This window comes from Notothenia rossii, assembly GCF_949606895.1.
Source record: "Notothenia rossii genome assembly, chromosome: 7".
Classification (NCBI taxonomy): Eukaryota; Metazoa; Chordata; class Actinopteri; order Perciformes; family Nototheniidae; genus Notothenia; species Notothenia rossii.
In genome coordinates, this window is record NC_136905.1 from 44,291,079 (window position 1) to 44,314,609 (window position 23,531).

At 42.6% G+C, this 23,531-nt stretch overlaps 1 protein-coding gene across 3 annotated transcripts in view; it reads right to left on the reverse strand.

Moving 5' to 3' along the window:
• Positions 1–8,818: 8,818 nt before the first annotated feature.
• Positions 8,819–23,531, reverse strand: part of LOC307046052 (uncharacterized protein) — a 75,287-nt gene continuing 60,574 nt past the window's right edge. The window contains exons 1-7 of one of the 3 annotated variants that reach the window (XM_079692189.1): positions 18,956–19,124; positions 13,699–13,818; positions 13,171–13,348; positions 11,547–11,909; positions 10,891–10,955; positions 10,559–10,601; positions 8,819–9,455 (exon numbers count right to left, since the gene is read on the reverse strand). In XM_079692189.1, coding sequence (XP_079548315.1) covers positions 9,352–9,455; positions 10,559–10,601; positions 10,891–10,955; positions 11,547–11,909; positions 13,171–13,348; positions 13,699–13,818; positions 18,956–18,958 — 876 coding nt within the window. In that variant the 5' untranslated portion in view covers positions 18,959–19,124 and the 3' untranslated portion in view covers positions 8,819–9,351. Of the gene's footprint in view, positions 9,456–10,558; positions 10,602–10,890; positions 10,956–11,546; positions 11,910–13,170; positions 13,349–13,698; positions 14,361–18,955; positions 19,125–23,531 lie in introns of those variants that run through there. The other 2 variants (XM_079692190.1, XM_079692191.1) reach the window with 2 other exon arrangements.

Here is a 23,531-nt window from a genome sequence, read left to right on the forward strand (position 1 = left end):
GCTGGACTCACGCGGGGGATTTCTGCCATGTCCCCGTCACCCTGGCAGGGGCCCCATGGACGGCCCTTGTTGACACCGGCTCCACAGCGACACTGATGAGACCGGACGTGGTCCCAGCGGGGACACGGTTGACACCCACTCTGGTGAAACTGCGAACAGTAACCGGTGAGCTAGCCCCTATGCTTGGGAGAGGGGTGGTGGTTATACAGGTGGGGGGGCTGTCAGTGTCTGTTAAGGTGTGGGTTGCGGCAGTACAGGACTCCTGCATATTAGGACTTGACTTTCTGCGGGTTGCACGCTGTGTGCTAGACCTGGGGAGGAACACGCTGGCCTTTCCAGGGGGTCCCACAGTTGAAATGGTGCACCCCACACTTGCCACGACACCACACCCACCTACATCAAGAGTGACTGAAACACTTCCCCCACCCCAAACCCCCCCCCCCTGCAGCCATGCCCCCTGTCATCAATGCTAACCCCAGCCCCAACCCCACACCCCGTACTCCAGTTGATGTACGGCCCCCGGCCCCGGAACAACAACCTGCAGCTCTAAAGGGGGACAGACGGGCGGCAGTGAAGGAGGTGTGGAAACGCAGCTGTGATGACTTAAAACCCGAGCAGCGGGAGGAACTGTGGCAAGTGCTGTGGGAGTTTAAGGAAATTTTTGCTCTGACAGAAGAGGAAGTGGGCCTGACACACCTGGTGCAGCACGATATCGACACGGGCGACGCACGGCCCGTCAAGACACGCCCCCGCCGCCTTCCCCTGGCCCATCAGACAGCAGCAGACAGCGCTATTGATGAGATGCTGTCAGCTGGCATTATTGAGCCCTCTGACAGCCCCTGGGCCTCGGGGGCTGTGATGGTCAATAAGAAGAAGAGTTCAAAGATGAGGTTTTGTGTGGACTACAGACCGCTGAACAGTGTGACCAAGAAAGACTCATACCCGCTGCCCCGCATAGATGAGTGTTTGGACTTGGTGTCTGGCTCATCCTGGTTCTCCTCTTTAGACCTGCGCAGCGGGTATTGGCAAGTTCCCCTCAGCCCAGAAGCCAGACCAAAGACAGCTTTTTGCACTGGGAGGGGGCTGTGGCAGTTTCGAGTCCTCTCCTTCGGCCTGTGCAACGCTCCGGCCACGTTTGAGCGGCTGATGGAAAGGGTGCTCGCTGACGTTCCCCGACAGGAGTGCCTGGTCTACCTGGACGATATCCTGGTCCATGGTAGCTCCTTCCAGGCGGCTTTAGGAGCCCTGCGGCGGGTTCTACAGAGGATAGCAGCAGCGGGGTTGAAGCTCCACCCCGACAAGTGCTGTTTCTTGAGGAGAGAGTTGGAGTTCCTGGGGCACCGAGTCGGAGGAGAGGGCATCAGCACGCTGGAGGAGAAGGTGCGGGCAGTAAAGGACTGGCCAGCCCCCATCAATCTGCGGGAGCTGAAGAGCTTCATTGGGTTAGCGTCGTACTACAGGCGGTTCGTGCGTGGCTTCTCTTGCATAGCTGCACCCCTGTTCCGCCTGCAACAGAAAGACTGTGATTTTGCTTGGACTCCAGAGTGTGAGCTGGCCTTCAGCTCTTTAAAGAAGGCCTTGACGGAGTCTCCCATCCTCACTCCCCCAGACCTCAGCCTACCGTTCGTCCTGGATACGGACGCCAGTGACGTCGGGATGGGGGCGGTGTTGAGCCAGGTGGGGCCTGGGGGGGAAAAAGTGGTGGCGTATTTCAGCAAAACCTTCAACAAAGCTGAACGGCGCTATTGTGTGACACGCAGAGAGTTGCTGGCAATTGTGAGAGCAATCAGCCATTTCAGGTACTACCTGTGTGGCCTGTCCTTCACAGTGAGGACTGACCACGCAGCCCTCCAGTGGCTGATGTCCTTCAAGGAGCCCGAGGGACAGATTGCACGCTGGCTAGAAGGACTGGCGCCGTACGTCTTCACAGTGGAGCACAGGGCGGGGGTTCGCCATACCAACGCTGACGCCCTGTCCCGGCGCCCCTGTGCTCCCAGCGGCTGTCGGTACTGTGAAAAGAGAGAGGACCAAGAAAAGGAGCTCTGTGCAGAGGAGGAGCGAGACCACAGGCATAAACCAGCCGAGCCGGTCTGCAGAGGTGCACGGATCATCGACTCACCCGAATGGAGAGCGCGGCAGGAAGAGGATGCTGACCTACAGCCAGTGCTGAGGTGGGTGGAGTCAGGACAAAAGCCACTGTGGAATGAAGTTGCTGGGTGCTCGCTTGCCACCAAAGGACTGGTTGCAAAGTTTGAGGCTCTCCGGACGAAGGATGGAGTGCTGCAGAGAGCCTGGAAAGAGCCTGCAACGGGGGAGGAGAGGTGGCAGGTGGTGGTCCCCAGGGCGCTGAGGGAAGAAGTGCTTAAGGCCTCCCATAGAACTACTGGGGCAGGACACTTTGGGGTCTCCAAAACCTTGCGTCGACTCCGCCAAAGCTGTTACTGGGGCCAGCTCAGGAGAGATGTTGAGGACTTCTGCCGCCGCTGCGACCTTTGTACGGCGTACAAAGGTCCCACTGATCAGTCACGTGCCCAGCTTCAGCAGCTAGCGGTGGGGGCCCCGATGGAGAGGGTGGCGGTGGACATAATGGGCCCATTCCCGTGCACAGAGAAGGGGAACTGGCCAGAGGCGTATGCTATACCAGACCAGGAGGCGGTGACCGTTGCAGGTGCCCTGGTGGAGGGCATGTTTGCCAGATTTGGAGCGGCCGAGGTCATTCACAGCGACCAAGGAAGAAACTTTGAGTCGAGGGTGTTCGCCGCTATGTGTGACCGGCTGGGCATGCAAAAGACGCGGACTACTCCTCTGCACCCGCAGAGTGACGGACTGGTCGAACGGTTCAATAGGACTCTGGGAAAACAACTCGCTATCCTCACCGCGGAGCATCAGCGTGATTGGGACATGCACCTCCCTCTTGTTCTTTGGGCCTACAGATCGGCTGTGCAGGAGTCCACCTCATGCACACCGGCCCTGCTCATGCTGGGGCGAGAGCTGCGGACACCAGCAGAAATGGCTTTTGGCCGACCCCCCGACACACCAGCGGTTCCTCCGGGACCGGAACATGCCAGGAGGCTCCAGGATAGAATGGAGTCAGCACATGCCTTTGCCCGCGATCAGCTGCAGAAGGCGGGCATGAGACAGAAAAGAAACTATGACACGAGGGCTAGAGGGGGGGACTTCAAGGCCGGGGACCTGGTGTGGGTGTATAGTCCAAGAAGAAAGAAGGGCCGGTGCCCTAAGTTGGACTGTCACTGGGTGGGCCCTTGTGAGGTGCTGGAAAAGCTGGGAGAGGTGGTCTATAGGGTCCAGCTGCCGCCTAGAGGGAGACGGGTGGCCCTCCACAGGGACCGGCTGGCCCCATACAGAGGCGATGCACATCCGCGGCCTAGACCCCCAGCATCGTCTAGGAGAAACCAGACAGTCACTTCCCCCGATTCACTGACTGTGTCCCCTGCTGACCCCCCACATTCCCCCCCACCCCCAAACTCACCCCCTGTTCCGGGACAGGATGTTCCAAGCCGGCAAGCGCAGCCGCCTGTGTTCACTCCAAGGCGGCCTCAGAGACCAAGAAGAGCCCCGGGCCACCTCAGAGACTTTTTATGCATTCCCTCGGGGCGAGGGACTTAGTAAGGGGGGGGCAATGTAGCGATCTGCATTTATTGTTCAAGTGTTCTGTTAACTGTTTGTGTCAGGCTTCTGTGAGGAGAGCAGGTAGGGGCGGGGTTGGGGAGCAGAGGGTTTGGTGTGTGTGTGTCTGTGTGGGCGCGTGCAGGTGAGTGAGAGGTTGGCGCGAGAGGAGAGAGAGTGAGAAAGGACGGATGAGAGCCGTTGATTGTTAATAAACCTGTTTAGCTTGAGAACGCTTCACTCGTCATTCCGACACGTCCGGGTGGACGTTACAGTATCTTTAAAAGTGTACCATATCTGTAGCGACTAAAAGTATTATATGAAAGCAAAGCTGCAATAGGCAGTTGGGTCAATCAATATTTACTTTCTGGTGTAGTGGGCCATCAACTGCTCTGTGTTGTTGTTTGTATTGAAGATACGCTATTTTCAGTGTCCAAACACTGAGACAGCCTTCTCTAAAGCCTGGGTGGCTAATAATGCACCTTGGTTTCTCGTCGGTGTCTTCTATCTGGCAGAGTCCTGCACTGGTCTGATTTTCAAGACCCGCTCCCGCCCCGCACCCGTGACGTGCAGTACCGAACCCGCCCCGCTACCCGCACATATTGCCAATTAGTTCCGCAACCCGACCCGACTCGCCGGCACAAGATCCGCAACCCGACCCGAACCCGCATATATATAAGCAGTGACAACGTGCAATTATTAACACACGCAGTTGCATATTTGGCTCAAAAAGCCTGGGATGTTGTTTATTTTCTCCATCTAGGATGACACCAAAAGCCTCCCAGACGTTGGATTTCGCTCTTGAAGAAGAGTTATTGAAAATGGTGTATTCTCCGCTAGAGAGCTTCACCTCAGCCATTCAGAATGTGGTGCGCTCAGCAGCAGATAGATGCGCTGCAGAGGTTATGATTATGCTCGGTCCCGCGGAGGAGAGGTCTGAGGATTTAAACATTAAACTAAATTATTATTGTTTAAATATATTTATTATGCAACACCCGCAACCGGACCCACATCATCTTTGTTTTACCCAGAAGCGAACCCGGAAAAAAGCGTTTGAAAAAATACCACCCGCAAATCACCTTTTTTGCGGGTCACCCGTTGTACCCGCGGATACCCGACCCGATGCAGGACTCTGCTATCTGGTCAGTAGGTTGCAAACTGTCTATTTGTTCCATCACCTGCCAGATCTCTCTGCAGCATACACATTCATCTGCAGTGGGCATGCTTTCACAGCATTGACATGTACACCTGAATATTGTACATAACATTAAAAAAATATATATATATATATCTGCCGGACGTGTGAGGAACAGATGACAAATTAAGATCGACATTTAGTGCAGGTCAAATTAAATAAAACAGAATTTACCATTCAGTATTGCCGACTCGAGTCTCGCCGGCTGCGGAATCCGCTTCTCTTTCACAAGTTTCTGCCTCGTTGTTCGATTGCCGGCAGGAGGCTCGTACTGATAAGGCAAGATGCCTTGAAGTGAAAGGCTAGCTGGTTCACTCTCTACTTCTGTAACTGAATCCAGATAACCCACCGAATCTGAGCTTGAATGATCGCTCTCGCTGTCGCTGTCTGAAGTTGTCGCGTTGCTTGCCATTTGGACTGATTTGATCAAATGGCAATGTTTGCCACGTGTGACGTCACCGCTCGTTCAGGAGTGATCGGGGGCGTACTCGGCAAACTTCGGAACCAACATCGGTTTTTAACGTATATGTCATTTAATTATGACCAAACTTTAAACATTTGTATTTATTTTTATTCTGGTGATATCTAAACTACATGTTAAAAAACACCTGTGTTAGATGCATTACATGGCCTTTAAGAACTATATAAACATTAATCAACATGTCCCATTTGGCACCCAATATATCGTAACATCCTTCAGTTTAAGACGGATTTACCTATTTTGTAGTGTTTTTACATTTGCAGCATTGTACAATGCAAAGAGATTTGCAATTGTCATGGTTTGTTTACATTGAGCCCTTTTTCTGTGTGATTATTCCTCTACAGATGTCGGTGACCTGACAGAGGATGCTGCACATCGGAGGTGGCACTTCCTCAAAAGCCAACACAAACAGGCTGTACATACGTACAGCGGTGTAGCCGCTTTGGAATGCCATGATCTTCAATTACAGCAGGACATTGAGGAGTCGGATGATAATGGCTACACTAGCCCTGAGTCTGAGGAAGAAGACCTGTAAAGGTTTCTGCCAAGCAACACAGAGGCACTGGAGAGCTCTTTCACAAGTGACGTGTCACGTCCACATGCTGGCGCACGCCATAATAATGACAACACATTTAAAACACACTTAAAGCCATACAAAATAAAGACATTATAAAACACTATAGGCCTATATGAGAAGAATATGAAACTGCACTTGTTTCGCCCGACTGAGTTCATATTAATGTGAAAATGTGTTTATATTTTGTACTTCCGTTTATTTAAAGCACTTTGACTTGCTGAAAATAAATTGCCTTGCCTTTATATTAAACTGCCTCTTATTACTCAAACAAGTGCTATACAATGGTTGTTTTCTTGTCACTGCATTTTGTCATTAGTTGATTATGAACTATTAATGTGAATACATTGTAAATAGAGTTCATACATTAACATAATTATTTATTAGTAACTTGCATAATGCAGGGTAAATACCAACACATTCTCACTCCCAACTCGTACTTATAATTTTGTATTATTTTGTAAACCACACAGTGTTATTTACTCAACAATAACACACAATTATTCTTGTGTTTATTTATTTGTTTGATTGTATAATGTCGGACTTTTGGAGTCCGTCAGGACCGAGGGTCGGAGCAGCTCATAGTAGTTGCTTTAGATAATTTTACACCCGGAAGTAAGTATTCTCTCTTCTTTGCTTGACAAACCCATCCATGGACAAACCCCGTGATAGTCCTCAAGCTCTGTGATTGGATGTTGGAGTGGCAGTGTGCCGAGCGTCCAACATCACTTTGAAATGGAATGGAACCACGGCACCCCCTCCCCCACCCCGTCACCAGAACTACACATGCTGGCTATTGTGTGTTTCGCACATAGGTTTTGCATGTTCTATGGCACGTCTCTACTTGGAATTGTAGTTTTAAAAGACGTTTTCGTATTTCCCATAATAAGAAGTTGCCAGTATTACACTGTGTACACCCCTAGAGGTTTAAGGGATACGAAACACAGTGGTGTTATCACATTTAAAACATATAATTAATAAATGGGTGAAAATTGCTTGTGCCCATAATGGGCAGCATTAGTATACCCACATGACAGCTAAGGTCAGAAGAGCTTTATTTAACAGCTGGTCTTATGTCTGTGACCCCTCCTGCTGTTAATTGATAAGCCTTGAAACATGCACTTGTCAAGGTCCGGAGGCAAATTTTGCAAATATGGCAGTAGCCATCGATCATCTTAAAATAAGATATACTTTATTGATCCCAAGCGGGGCCATTTTTTCGTTACAGCAGCATGTGTAACAGTTGGAAATATGCAGTGGTGTTTATTTGGAAATCATTTAGTATAATCACACAAATTATATGTTTTATATTTGATAATTCTCTGTTCCTCATTTATTGGATGTTCAATACCTGACACGGTCAGAGATTAAATAGGTCAGAGATTAAAAACTTGGGTCGCAGGTTCCTCAACAGTGCATTACAAGACATCTATCGATATGTACAGTATGTACCTCCACCATTAAACTGCCATATTCTGCACATTTCTTATACTATCTAGATACATCTTATAAGAGTATAATACATATGTATAATATCAGTTAAAATAAGTGCTTCAACTTAGTTAACATTGCAGGAAAGTGGATTGTCAAGTTCCAAAACAAACTATGCAATATATTAGACGTCAAGTACTTTGTCAGACTTAATATTTGTCTGTAGATAGATACCCCCAAAGCTTTTTTCTTATTTAAAAGAAGACCTTAACTTAAAGTATTCTTTAATGTTTAAATGAAGCCCATTTAGTTTGTCTGTTTTGCACATCCTCCTATTAATATCTTTGGACGTCCTGCACTAAACTGTTTTATTATAGAGATCAAAACAGTATATTCTTAATATTTTCATCTATATTTCTATGATTGACCTTCTACTTTCCCCCTATGTATGTACTTAATATTTTTATGTTTCATCAAATATAACATAATTCAACAAAAAAATGCAATAACGGGCTTTAACCACTAGGCGGTACGGGTTTAAAAAAAACTCAACTTTAAAGTGTTAACAAGACAAATGATACTGCTGTTTCCAGTTTAGTTTATGATGGATGTATTTTGTTATCGACACATATATTGTTTTGATATTTGTGACACCAATCTTCGGAAAAAGTGTGTTTGGTATCTGAAATAAATTAGGGTTATGCAGGTAGCTGAGAGTGGACCGGCTCCGTTTCCACGGCAACGGTGGCTGAGGATCATGGATAATCTAGCCTTCCGCTGTCCAAAAAGACCACAAAAAAACGAGTAAAAAACCTTTGAAGCCCCTGTACTGGTATTTAGAAGTTATCTACTGGCACTTCAGCATAGCTTAGTTAACTGGGGAAAGAATAATAACACTAAATTCCTCCCATCAAGAGCTCCCCATCAAACACCGCATTGACTTTAAAATATTACTTTTCACTTTCAAAGCCCTCAACAACCTTGCCCCCACCCGTCGCCTCAGATGTTCGCTGAAGCTAACCTACTGCAGCCCATCAGGACAAAGCTCGGGACCTGGGGTGACAGGGCCTTCGCAGCAGCCTCCCCCACTCCCTCTCCAGCCACGTCAGATCCGCCAACACTCTCACATCATTCAAACAATCTCTCAAAACTCACCTTTCCACTCTTACCTTCAACTCATAATCAACTAACCCCTTTCCCTTATTCCACCTAGCTTAGCACTTTCTACTTTAGTTATTTTGTTTTACTTGCTTGTAAGCACTTTATAAATGTAATGTATTATTAAATTAAAATAGCCTACAAACAGTGTATTCTCAAAGGATTGAAGCATTGGCTACTTATTTCTTGATGTTTTGTGCATTAAGCATTCTGTTATTAATGTTTTCAATAATGTACTATCATCTCAAGGACCCTTTGTGTGCTGCTTCTGTGTATTTCAATCAGGAGAGACTTCATTTTGTTTAAAGAACATTTATTGACACATGCCATACGATAAATGTTAAGTCTTTGGCGATTAGACCCCGATCCTGAAATGGTATATCTAAAGGGGGAAATGGAGCCGTGAGCATATAGGGAACCCCCCCCCGGGGTCTAGACACTGGTGATGATGCTGAAGATCTGGATTTGATGAGGAGATGGGATGAAGAGGGGATGCGATGAGGTCTTTGGATTAGCTCTCCTGGCAGTGGATGTGATGAGAGGAGGTAGATGGGGTGGAGGCGGGCGGCAGCATGACAACCTGAAATAACAGCTGACTGCCATTTTAAAGTTTGGCTGCAGCACGCTGATTGGCTGCTGGAGAATGAGGTGAAATGTAATATGTGAAAGACAACGCCTGTGATGAGCTGATTATATGCAGCTGCGGAGTGAATGTATATATATATATATACCCAGTCTTCCTGAAAGATCTTGCGCTGAGCTTCATTTTACATCAATATGCAATTCACCTGTGAAATTAATTGCCAGTGGCCATAAAACAATGCAACAATCCTTCAAGTCAAAACATTTTTAAGTCTGTTGCAGTTGTTAAACTGTTGCACTTTATTAATTCCATACAAACACCAAAACATTTATTGTTTTGTTTGGCAATGGGATTTGCATGGGGTGGGAATCATGCTGCTTGCCAGGATGGAGGCCAGGACATACCACTGAGAAAGAAATAAAATAAAGGGAGGGTGAAGAAGAATTAGTGAGCAGTAATACACATTCAATTGATTTTCATTAGGCTACTTTAAAATGTTTATACTGTTTTAGAAACGTTTGAAGACAAGTGCAGTGTTGTATGAAGTATTTGGTATTCCACTGTATGGATGCAGCGATTAACCAATGTCACTTTTAACAGTTCAGCTACACTGAGTGTTTTTGTTCTCACTCTCTAAACAACTACATTATGCTACTTTAAGGTTCCTTACAGCAACTGTTGCTCATTGAAAAATATGGAAAACGGGTTAATCGTGTTAATAAAGGTAAATAGGCACAGCAGCTGAAAATGCCAAAATGTTGTGGAAAAATCATATAAAACCTCTAATTATAAGTACACATTCATCCATCCTTAGTGTAATAATTGTAAAACCCTGACAAAGGTGATGTTTCCTCAGACTATTATCATAGCATCAAAATGTAAAATCATTGCATCCCTAGAGCCTTACAGCACAATATTTCAAGTGAATAATAACTCCTCCAACAGGCACATTGTATTCCAAGATAAGGGATCAAATAGCATTTGATAGATAACAGTCTATAGATCCCCTTGGGGAAATGATATCATGATGCGTTTGTTACGTTACAATTTGATCTGCCCAATAATAGGGTACTGATATATTACCCTTTGTTGTAGTTCACGGTTTCACCACTTGATTGTCACTGTTGTTAATTTGCACTATCTGTATATGAATGTCTAATCATAATTCTTTGTCCTAGTTCCTTTACATTTCTGTTGTTGTTTGGTGATTATTTACTAATACTTTAGTAAGTGTGGACTTAACGCCAGAGTAGCTAACGTGAACCTGGTGTCTCTGTGGTGTAACCAAATATTGACACAGCTTTAATTAAATAAACTACCTAGTTTCAATGTTTCGTTTAGTGTGGACTTTGCACATTTAAAATAACTTTTGTATAGCTGGTGCTACAGACAGCAGAACTTTTTGCATTTTTCTTTAACAAATGCCACCTAAGATAATGGCGTGCCAACAATTACCACAAATGTTAACAGCACACATAGACGTAATTTTACAAAAGTCAATTAACATACCAAATGGTTCAGGGCTCCCAGTCATAAAGGTGCTCCGTCCCCCCTGTGGCAGGCAGACACATACATTGTACATCTGTACGCTCTTTGAACTTTGTACTTTCAAAAGTACTTATGATATATGTATTGTTCAAATAGTTTGCATATATTTAAAAATATAGTCGTGAAAAAAGACATCTGACCGACTAGAGGGATTTACAGGATGTTTACACAAATAGCTCAATATTGTGAATTGGACAACAGCATTCCTTCAAGGTAAGATAAAGTAATTGCTATACAAATTCAGAAAAGTTATGCAACAGCAAACACTGTCATCCAGGTAATCAATATCCTACCTTTCGGTTCCTTGTCTTTATTATTTTGCGGACAGGGAACACCTCGAGATGGTTGTGAGAGCAATCTGTAATTGTATGGAATACATTATTAACAGGTAAAGTATGTTCTGTATAGGGCTCAACTCAGAATGCACAAACATTTCCACTGTGTGACATAAGCACATTTAGTGTTTCCTACTGAGAAATCACAGAAGTTTAAGAGTCAACACATGCTTTTTTTCAAAATCTTAGCTTCTCTGCCATTGCTTTGGGTTGTTGCTGTGTCTGCTAGCAAGCATCTTACATTGCTTGCTACTGAGTGGATATGTTTTAGTCTTATATTCATTACACAGGGACTTGGGCTCTGTAGCACTATATTACATTAAGCAATGATGTGCAAACTTTCTATTAAATTATAAAGTATAGAAAGGTTTTAATGAATGTGACTTCAGCTTATCAGACAACATACATACAGGTTACTCTGTTGTGTCTTTGTTTTAACTCCAAAATGTGAATGTGTGCGAAACATAAATATAGCATCCATGCATAACATTTGAAGGCAAATATGAGTTCGGCCTTTAATAAATCAATGTTTGGAACGTCTACAAAAATAGCAACATTAACTTACTGATGCTTATGTGGCATCTAAATGTGAGTAGAATATAAGCTAAACATACCTTTCATTGTTTTGGTTCTTTTACGTGGCTGCCGCATTGGTGGGATTTGGTGTGATGGTTCCAGCATAATTTGAACCTGGTTTGGTGGTGGGTGGGTGCTGGGAGCCTGGTGTGGTGGTGGGTGGGTGCTAGGAGCCTGGTTTGCCGGTGGGTGGGTGCTTGGAGCCTGGTTTAGTGGTGGGTGGGTGCTTGGAGCCTGGTGTGGTGGTGGATCTGCTGTTTCCTGTGGTTGCTGTCTATGGGTGATGGGTGATGGCACCAAATTTAAGATGTAGCTTCCATCGGGCAGTTGGTTGGGTGGGTCTTGGGGTGGTGTTGGTGTGTCAGGGTTCTCCTCTTGGTCTGGGTTGAGTCTTGTCCAACCTACAAAGGATTTGTAGAACAAATCTGTTTAAAAGCCCACATATTTATTTATTTATTATGTATAATACCATAATGTTGCATTGGTTAGTTATCTGTTCATATATAATATATTTATACATATCCACATCTGTTTATACAACCTTTTCATTCATGCCTCCCCATATTAGTATTTCATTTTACTTTCTGTCTTATCTTATTCTATTTTATAAGTATATATTTGACTTATTCATGCATGTTAGTTTTGCACCTACTTTGTTGGACTAGTCTCTTCTTGCACCATTTTATTTCTTCTTGTACTATTTGTATTCTGCATTGTTGGAGGAGCCTGGGAGTTAAGATTGTCTACGCTGTAGCGGTGCATATGACATAACAACTTTGAACATTGAATATTTGAAAACAGGATCATGGAATACACACACATACATTATAAAATATGAAATTACGCCAATGTGCAAAACATGCAAGCAAAGGCAACCCTAATCAAGCTAAACTGTAAAAAAAAAGATTGATTGAGTATGATGTCACCCACAGGTATCTGCTTTGCATCAGGGCAGAGGAGCATGAGAAGCTGAGGGTTGTCCACAGAGCCACTGCTCAGCGCAATTTATTTGAAGAAGAAACACATTTTTTTTCTGACTGTGTGACTGTGACTCTGATTGTGGTGGAGGATGTCCCAGAACACTTGTCCCCTCTTAATTCTTACATGCAGGGGGTCCTAGCAGTGCCAGTGGTCCACCATGCAGCATTACGAGTATCATACAGTAATTAAATGTTTACAGCAATCAAACTGATCGCTTCAATATTTGCAAAAGTCAATGGTATCCCCCACACTGGGTTATCATTGGAAAATGGAAGTTTGATAAGTGAACAAAATGTATTTATTTAAGTTTTGGCCAGCAATATAATTAGGACTCATAGGCTTTATTATATGTATAATGATGCTTATAACATGTATTTCTACAATCTGGCTTCAATTCACCACCTCACCATCTGTATAGACAATTTCCCCTGTCATCATAATCTTCTGTCAATTAAAAAAAATATATAGATTACAACTTTTGCATGGGAAGTGGCATACACCTCTTTCAAGCCCGGTTTTGTGCATACATAACAGTTATAAATGAGACCCCAGCTCTTTAAAATTACTCTCTTTGTTGCTTTGAAATAAACAGGACAAATCAACACCACACATTGTATAACAGATAGTCAATATATGCATGAGTGACTCGTGCAGATGGTTATTAAATAAATGCAATCTCACCTGCAACCATCAGCTTGAAAATGGCCTCCACATTGTCGAGGCATGTCTTGGCTGATGGGCTAAGCTGGGCATGCATGGGCATCAAAACCTTCATTTTAGATGTCCGTGGCACCCTCTTGGTAGGGGGATATGCCAGCAGCAGCAGGGGCTTCAAGCCAAGGGCATGCAACTTCTCCAGCTGGGAAAATAATTGTTGAGAGGTAGAGAGATCAATTAGATAAATACACAAAACTGTTGTTTACATTTGAATTTATCCTAATATCCTGGCATCATAATAAAAACAATGATTTGTTCATAATGTTTTGTTGGATACATTTGGGATTTTTAACTTATGAGACACTTCCTAAACTTCCTACACATAATAGTTAATTCTGTTTGAAAATCATTAATCATCAATTATATTCTCATTAATGATACAATTAATACTGTGGATGTGAAGCAATACCAGTTCATTTATAATCCTCTGTCAAAGTAATAAAACTACTTTTCACACTTTTGGTGAATGAGATAATTCTGTAAACTACATACCAGAAGGGCGGCGTCATCAAGAACGTGGGACTTGATTCTGTTTTTAGTCATGGATGACAACCACTGCTTCTGCTGGCTTTGGAATTTGTCCATTTTCTTTTTGAGTCTCACATTGTTTGGCTGTGGATGTTCACATACAGATGGAGCACTGCATTTCAGACTCCAGCTTACAGCTTCCTGCCTACGACCAGCCAAAGACCAGTATAGAGGAATGTTAAGCCCTCCCACTATTTTCCAAGAGGGCGTTGCCAGACTTTCAATTTCAGGTTTTAACCAGGAGATGGCGCTTCATTCACAAATACAGAAAGACAAGTTTCATGGACTTTCAGTTGTGTTTTGAAGAGCATTTCAACACATCAATATTTTAGATCAACTAAAGTATATCTAATCTTGTAATGCAATAATATATAGTCTTTATATATGAAATAATCCTAATTATAATGTAAATGTTTACATTACACTTCTTTATTTGTTATGCTCATACTTTTACCTTTACAATCGTTTGCTTTAATATGCAGTATATTTTTTGTATATTTTTGTGTTTGCTTCCTCCTGCTCCCTTTCGGACACATACTGTATGATTTATTATTATTATTAATATGAAGATATTATTAAGATAAGATAAGATGTTACTTTATTGATTGAACATTTTAGTTTAGAATGTGCTGTCCCACGGTAATTCAGAAGGCTCACAGGTCACATTCCGACCATTATTTAAAACAATAGGTGCTTTCACACCGTCTACAGTTTGATTTGTATAGAGGGAGCTCTGTCAGTTTTCGAATTACCCATTTGCTTTCGGGGAGCCCTATTTTTCAGAGCACATCCTGCTACTAAATATGTCACACGCACGCTCTGTTGACTGGCGCAGCAGCGCGGATGCGATCAATTGCTATAAAAACACTCTTCTACTAATACAGACGGTGTCACTATGCCCGCGGATGTGGCCGTTGTTGAAGCCTCTTCAGGCTCCGCATCGGCAGGACTCTCCCTCGGTGTGGAGCTGTCAAGCTCGACCCTAACGCCGCTTACTGCCGGCCAACTAAAAGTTGTTTTCCGTTCACGTTGTCATTTTTAGACTCCTTCGCTTCTTTGCTTGTGAATCCAAAAGCTTTGATGCTTGGCTGTTTTCGTTTTGCCATATTATTTATTACAAAGCCAGAGTTAAAAAAATATCAATATGAATATTTCAAATACCGCGCTGGCATCACCGCCATAACCATAGCAACGTAAGTAAGAATACAGCGCCGCCACGTACAGATGGCAACACCCAGACATATTCACAAATATAAAACAAATATTCAGAAACTGTAATGAACAATAACTATTATTTATTTCAAGAACTGTTATTTACAGAAACTCAACATTTCTAATCTGTCTATTCAAATATGCACGATTGTTTTGGGCTCCCCCTATTTATCTCAAAGTCAGCCTTCAAGGGAGCTCCCTCCCTCTTCGGGGGAGCCAAGCTCCTCCTAGCTCCCCCCCATTTCGAACAGTGTCTGTGGCTGAATGGCCAGCGATTAGGTGTGGCGCATTTATCATAGGTGATCAGAGCTAACTGCCTGCCGTCAGATTTCATTTAAAAAACAGATCTGATTTTAAGACTATTTCTGCGCTCATAAAGAATGATAAGAATATAATAATGCGTATTGAACTGGTTTCATTAATTAGTGAGTTTATTTAACACTAGAACCGCCAATCGGGTCAATTTGTGTGATGTGTGTTGTGTGTGTGCAATGTAACTTTTTTTCAATAAAATATTAAAGTCTCCTAGTCCGTGACTTTTCCTGAAAGTGTGTTATGTTGCACCCTATGTTGTTAAAAATTGCATTCTAATAGCGGGATTTGACGGGTTTAGGTAGGCCTATACAAAAACCTCTGGCGGTTCTAGTGTTAAGGTAATTAGGTACAGTAGAAGCCCTTTTTTTTTATCAGAAACGAATTTAGCAGTTGAATATAAAAGTCAACCAACTGAGGGTCACTTGCAATGACAGTGTTGTGTCTAATTGTAAGCTTGTCACTCAGAGTAACCTACAACTAATTTAGCTGCTGGAGAAGAAAGATCAAGGGGGGAGGGGGGGAGAGAGCTGTGGTTGATGAGCCATTAGTTGTGTAAATACATAGCTGAGAGCTGCCGTTTCATTCAGACTGTTTAAAAAACGGTAACAACGGACTATTTTTCTTAGCGGATGCATGTCAATTTAAATCAATACATACAACAATTTTTTAAATCAATACATACAACTATTTTTTAAATCAATAAAAACATTTTCTAAATCCATAAAAGCATTTAAATTAATATTGGGAGTCATGTCGTTACTTGTTGAGAATGTGGCCGTGTAATAAGCGGGATAATTTGCAGCGACTTGTTCCTTATGGGGAAAATAACACCCGTCATGTGTGTGTAGAGGTGTGTGTGATAAAAACACTTTCATGAAGTGAAGGAATGTCCTTCTATAAAACAGCTGTGGGCAGCAGTGAGTGTCATGGACATGAATTCATAGATCAAGGCAGACTGGTGCACACACTCTCCTGTCCTGCCAGGCGACACGCCCGTTCTAAGCCGTGTCCCTCACTCACATCCCAAGCATCCCCAAAAAGTGTATTATGTTGTTACATCTCAGATGTTATGTTTCAGTTGTGCTCTGTCTATGTTCAGTGATGCAAACTTGTCACCTTTCGGCGAAATTCGCCCTTTTGAATCCAAAATAAGTCATTTGTGGGATTCATGTAGATCTGCAATAAAAATATTTTTGGGGTATGGGGGGGTCTGGGACCCGGAGTAATCTGCGGCCGTGAGCTGTTATGTGCCATCATGACACACATGGTGTTCTTTTTTTATTATTATAATGAAGTACGAGCTGTGTGCTCGAGTCTTCCTGCCTGTCGGCTCTGCTCATGGATGTATAATAAGGCTCTGCTGCTCCGAGATGATGGTCTAGCTTCAGCAGCTACATTACCTACGGGTGCGTTCGTTAATATTAACTGTACGTCCGGAGTCACTGTGGCACAGACTGGACCGCTGGTGAACAGCTGTTAGAACGGGCCGTTCAGGTGTTCAGAGCAGAGCTCCCTGTCGGAGCGGCAGAGCGTGTTGTGAACTGAAAAGTTTTTCTGTGGCAATATTATTTAAGGAATCGTTGAGCTTGCTCGCTAGCATACATTGTCACTATCTGCTAACGTTAGCTTTAGCCTTGTATTTCTAATAGTTTTTTTCATAGGCTATAAACAGAGGTGGTATAAGTATATATATATTGTACTTGAGTAAAAGTAGAAGTACTCAGATATTGTACTTGAGTAAAAGTAGAAGTACTCAGATCTTGTACTTGAGTAAAAGTAATAGTCCCAGAGTGTAGGAATACTCTGTTACAGTAAAAGTCCTGCATTCAAAATGTTCCTCAAGTAAAAGTAGAAAAGTATTATCATCAAAATATAGTGAAAGTAGCGACAGTAAAAGTAGTCATTGTGCAGATTGGTCCATTTCAGAATAATATATATGATAGGTTTTATAATGATTGATCATGAAAGTGTTCTCAAAGCTGGTAAAGGTGCAGCTAGTTTGAATGACTTTGTATACTGCAGGGTAGCTTGTGGATTTACTCCAGGTAGAACTAAAGTCGGAATTAACACTTCATTATATTTCACATCATTCATCCACATCTGTAAAGTAACTAAAGGTATTACATACATGGAGTGGAGGAAAAGTACAGCATGTACCTCTGAACTGTAGTGGAGTAGAAGAACAAAGTAGCAAAACATTGAAATACTTAAATAAAGTACAAGTATTTCAAAATTGTGCCCAAGTATAGTACTTGTTGAGTTTATGAACTTAGTTACTTTACACCATGTGGCTATAAAGATAGAAAGACTTAAGCCTTGCACAGAGGCATGAAAATACATTTTCAAAATGCTCAACAGTGCTGCCAAAATTATAAACTGACTGCTACACAATTTAAAATAAATGCTTTTCATTTAATTTAATTTCAAACCTTTATTTAGACAGATTGGTCCCTTGAGATCATCGATCTCTTTTATATATTTCTATTAGATGTGACTCTTTGGCGTTTCTGTTATTATTAACACTGCTGCTTTAGTTGTTCTGACTGCTAAAATCCTCTGTTATTCCGTGGGGTGGGGGAGCCCGGGGCTCGGATCCTTGTCACCATTTTCATACCTGATGAGTTTGCATCCCTGTATGTTAAAAAGCCTCAGTCACCTTAATTCATGTAATAAAAACATCTCAGGTCAGTAACACTCAAAGCTAAATGTGCAATACCATGTTCAGCTATGTTACTATTTATAATGTTATTGTTGTTACATCAGAAGATGTACATATTGGAATGATTTCTTAACTTACAGTAGGCTATTTTTTACAATGTGTGTTAGAAAGATTTATTAAATTACTATGAATATTGTCATTGTTGAAGGCTTTTAGAGAAGGGTGAACTATAAGCCTGAATGACATAACATTTTATACCTAAAAACATAAACGCCACAATAAATGAATCACAATTATTCTAGTTATTTTTACCTCCCGTATTGCTTTCAACCCACCAGCTTTTATGGTGTTGTTACGTCACTAACTGTAAGCTTGTCACATACAGTCTATGGTCACTCAGAGTAACATCCAGTTAATTTAGCTGCTGGAGAAGAAAGATCAGGGGGGGAGGGGGGGAGAGAGCTGTGGTTGATGGGCCATTAGTTGTGTAAATACACAGCTGAGAGCTGCCGTTTCATTCAGACTGTTTAAAAAACGGTAACAACGGACTATTTTTCTTAGCGGATGCATGTCAATTCAAATCAATACATACAATCGCTACATCTGTAGTGGATAGATTTTATTTCCACAGTAAATATTTTCTCTACAGTTTGGGCAGGTCATTTTTTGTGACTCTCCAGCCATTTGTAGGATTGAGAGAGTGATTAAAAGAGAAAGTGAGAGAGTGATTGAAAGAGAAAGTGAGAGAGAGTGATAGAAAGAGAGACAGTGAGAGAGAGAGTGGCTCTTAAAAGTGCCGTTGGTTTTATATGTGTGTGTGTGTGGATATGTGTGTGTTGGTGATAGTAAGCGTTGTAATGAAGCTGTAAAACAGGAAAAATAAATAGGATTATTTAGAATAACAGTAACATCTGTGCAATACTCTATGTAATAATAATTAATCTGTGCATTACTCTATATGCAATACAAATTAATCTGAGCATTACTCTGGCACACATTATGCATTTATACTGTGCATATCAGTGTTTCCCCTACCATTGTCTTGGAGGGGCGCTGCGCCCCGACAACGGAGCCCCGCGCTCCCCCTGAAATTCAAGGTGTTTAAAAACACTTTTTTATAAACATTTTTTAATTTATATATATGTATATAGCACCAAATTGCAACTAATCTATATCTACTGTCACTTTTCACATTGAACATGTGTTCTTTTATTAAATAAATTAAATGCTTTCATTTTAAGTTGTGAGTTTAGTGTTTTTGACCCTAAGAAACACTGATGCAATACACATAACAATAATCCACAGCTCCTCTCTTCCCTCAGCCAGCAGCCCCCCCCCCCCCCCCCCCCAAAGCAGTACACCTAGGGGAAACACTGCATATTGTTATATTAAGCACATGTTTTTATATACTTGTTCTTCTAATATCTTCTACTATATACTTTAATTCTACAATGTAACAATCCCAATTTCCCCCGGAGATCAATTAAGTATTTCTGATTCAGATTGGAACAGTGGGTGGTTCCCACTGGCCAGTCAAATCCTCTGGAAAAACTCCAATTCCACATTTTTGTTCCACTCAATCGCCGATGCCTTTTAGCCACTATTAAAACTCTGTGTTGAACACTGTCTTTACAACACATGTGCAAATACATGCATTTAAGGATTTCTTTCTAGCAGGCACCTCCACGGGAGAGACAATGCCAGCTATTCACCGGAGACGAGGGCAACCGTTCGACACACAAAAGAGCTCAAATCCACGTAGTAAGAGAAGAAGCCTGTTATATCAAATTCTTCAATAGTTTATGTAGGACATATTAGATTTGTGTGTTTGATGGTGGCCATCGGATCCTGAAAATAGCTGTGCATTTAATGTTAAAACAACCTAAATTTATAAACACAGGCATCCTATAACTCGTGGCGTTGTTTTGTCGCAGGCAGGGTGAGTTCACATTTATTTTTTTTGTTCTTCATTTCATTTCATTTCAAACCTTTATTTAACCAGATTAGTCCCATTGAGATCATAGATCTCTTTTTCAAGGGAGACCTGCAGCATATAGGTTCCACATGAAACATAAAACAATAAAGGACATCATACATACGTTCTTACACTAACCCTGCATGCTATTCATTTGTGTGTGTTTTATATTTTAAATGTTAATGTGTGTAGTCATTTTACTTCATGTAGGTGTCTTGTTGCTTTTCATGTAGTAGTATGAAAAATGTTACGTTTTTAGTTTTGCCTATAACGTAAGGGTATGGATGCCCATTTAACGGTTTAAAGATGTTAAGATCTATGAGGCATAGCGAGTCCGTTTAGGGCTGAGTAATTGAAGATCAACGAGGCATAGCGAGTCAACTTAGGGCTGAGTAATTGAAGTGAGTGCTAGTCTAACAACAGTTTGGAACTGTTTAAAAAAGTCCTTTCAGAGAATAGGCTTGATTAAGGTTTAAGACTTTATCAGTGGTTATTCTGTTCTGTTTTTAACCAGACATTGTGTGTGGATTACGATACGGAGTTACGGCGGCATTACGTTGACAAGACGATGGTCCTTAATGGTGGCTTGCTAGTTTTTATATTGGTACCAACCAGTGGCGAGCCGTCAGGGCCCTCAGCTCTAGGCCCTCTGTGAGGGCCTAAAATATTCTAAAAAATAATATTTGAAAACATAAAAAAAAAAAGATTATATATATTTCTTGTTAGATTTTTCATTAGTTTTACCAACATATCTTGATTTAATTGTATTTAAAATAACATTTCCAAAGAAATGATTCCTTCAAATCTGCCTGTTCAGTTTATGTTGGAATGTGAAGGGTTAAATGCCGTCTCTGCAAGTTACTGTGTGACACGAAGGACTCACAAGAACTCAGATGCACGATCCAGTTGACTTCAAAAATATATGTTATTTATCAAAGACTTTTCAAAACAAAAGATCACTAGGCTCTACTAGGATTCTCACAAGATCTCTAGGTTCAACTAGGTTGCTCAACAGATCACTAGTGTTTACCGACATGGACTCGACGTGGAGACAAGACAAACCGACAAAAGAGGTGCAGGGCTATATATACACACAATGGTTAATGGGGCACAGGTGAAAACAATCATGAGCAGGGGACCACAATCAAGCTGGCAGGTGACACACAACGACAGGAAGTGTAGACACCTGAAAAGAGAGGGTAGAGTCAATATCAAAATAAAATGCAAGGCCACAATAATAAACACAAAAAAATAAACTACTGTAAAAGAACTCTAACGCTGAAACCTTACACTGTGAAGACGGGAGAGCTTGTTGGTCCCTCTCTACATTCACAGAGGGCCCGCTATAGTAACTCAATGGGAGAGTAATGTCAAATGACAGTACAATTGACCAATCATATCTTCCCTCTAAATGGGTGGGGTTTATTTTCGTGGACTTTATGACAAGTTCCGCCCGCTGTGAGGTTTATACATGTGTATAAAGAGCTGCAGTGATGCGTCCTAAAACCCGGAAGTAAGCTGCGCTCGGGTTCCCGTGACCAAAAAGCAATGGGATTTCTCCATAGGATTTTGGAAAATAGCTCGAAATAAGGTCTGTGGAACGAACCTGTTTGATAAATGCACGTTTTGTTCAGATGGATAATATCCACATGTCTACCCTACTTTTATTATTTTTCAAATCATAAGGTCAGAGGGCCTAGGTATAAAAGTCACGGCTCGCCACTGGTGCCAACATGCCGTGTTTAAATAACAGATAATCATAGTGGCTTTTAAAGTAAAATATTACGTAGATAGGTTTATGGCTTATGCGTAAGGGTTCCTGATTTTAAGAGAGGATATATTTAGAATAAAGCCCATTTTTCATAGTAAACTAGATAGAAATGTTATTATTTTAAACTAAAGTGTTGTGTTGTCTTGTATTTTCTAAACTATAACTTACCACACCAGTGGTTCCCTTTGTTACGGTTTGTTTAAAGATCACCCTGACATTATTTAAACTCCTCTGTGAGAGCCACATGGTGTACTTTCAAAACTCTTTGTCTGCAGGTCAGAGTTTGAAATACTCAGTTGCCATCTTGTGTTGACCTCATGTTGACCAACAAACACATGGCAGTCGCCATTTTGTGAAATGCTAATTCAAAGTACACCTTTCTTTGTTCTAATCAATTTGGTTTCACTCCCATGAGGCTAAGTAGTTTTTCTGATCTCCATCTTGTGAAGAACAAATCATACTTCTTATCAAAGTTGGAACTAGAAAATATTGAATTTTGCTAAATCAGTTGGAGTTTGTAGGGAAGGATTATTGTATTTTATAAACGTCCAATCTGGTTTTTGAAGTATTTCTGCTGGCAAATGTGTATTGTTTTTTTTTTAAAACCAAAAACCAACCTCTAGTCCCAATGAAAAGTTAGAACCATCTTGAAAATGATAGTTGAAATCGTGAATGAATAAGGAATGGTGCTCCGCATATGACATATTTTTGTAGATAAAGGGTATCCGCCTATGCTGAAATACCTCTGAAAAGACTCTGCAGAGCACGACATGGCCAAAAGACCTTTGACCCTGACTGACAGTGTGACAAAAGCACTGTCAATGACGGACTCTTGGGTGTACCTGACCAAACCTCACTTGACAACCAGACGAGTGAGTGTAAATGAATGCCGGCATGTGATCAGTGTAACTGCATGATTCTAAAACAATAACTAACCAAGCATGTTTTTGGACTAACATATTATTTTGGTAACAGTACCGAAGGAGTGGCAGACCGGGGTGGTGGTTCCCCTTTTTAAAAAGGGGGATCAGAGGGTGTGTGCCAATTACAGAGGCATCACACTACTCAGCCTCCCCGGGAAAGTTTACTCTAAGGTACTCGAAAGGAGGGTCAGGCCGATTGTCGAACCTCAGATTGAGGAGGAACAATGCGGATTCCGTCCTGGTCGTGGAACGACGGATCAGCTTTTTACTCTCGCAAGGATCCTGGAGGGGGCCTGGGAGTACGCTTATCCAGTCTACATGTGTTTTGTAGACTTGGAGAAGGCGTATGACTGGGTTCCCAGGGAGTCACTGTGGGAGGTGCTGCGGGAGTATGGGGTGAGGGGGTCTCTACTCAGGGCCATCCAATCTCTGTACTCCCAAAGCGAGAGCTGTGTCCGGGTCCTCTGCAGTAAGTTGGACCCATTTCAGGTGAGGGTTGGCCTCCGCCAGGGCTGCGCTTTCTCACCAATCCTGTTTGTAATATACATGGATCGGATTTCGAGGCGTAGTCGTGGGGGAGGGGGTCTGCAGTTCGGTGGACTAAGGATTGCACCACTGCTTTTTGCAGATGATGTGGTTCTGATGGCTTCATCGGTCTGCGACCTTCAGCACTCACTGGATCAGTTCGCAACCGAGTGTGAAGCGGCTGGGATGAGGATCAGCACCTCCAAATCTGAGGCCATGGTTCTCAGCAGGAAACCGATGGACTGTCCACTCCAAGTAGGGAATGAGTCCTTACCCCAAGTGAAGGAGTTCAAGTATCTCGGGGTCTTGTTCTCGAGTGAGGGAACAATGGAGCGTGAGATGGGTCGGAGAATCGGAGCAGCGGGAGCGGTACTGCAGTCGCTTTACCGCACCGTTGTGACGAAAAGGAAGCTGAGC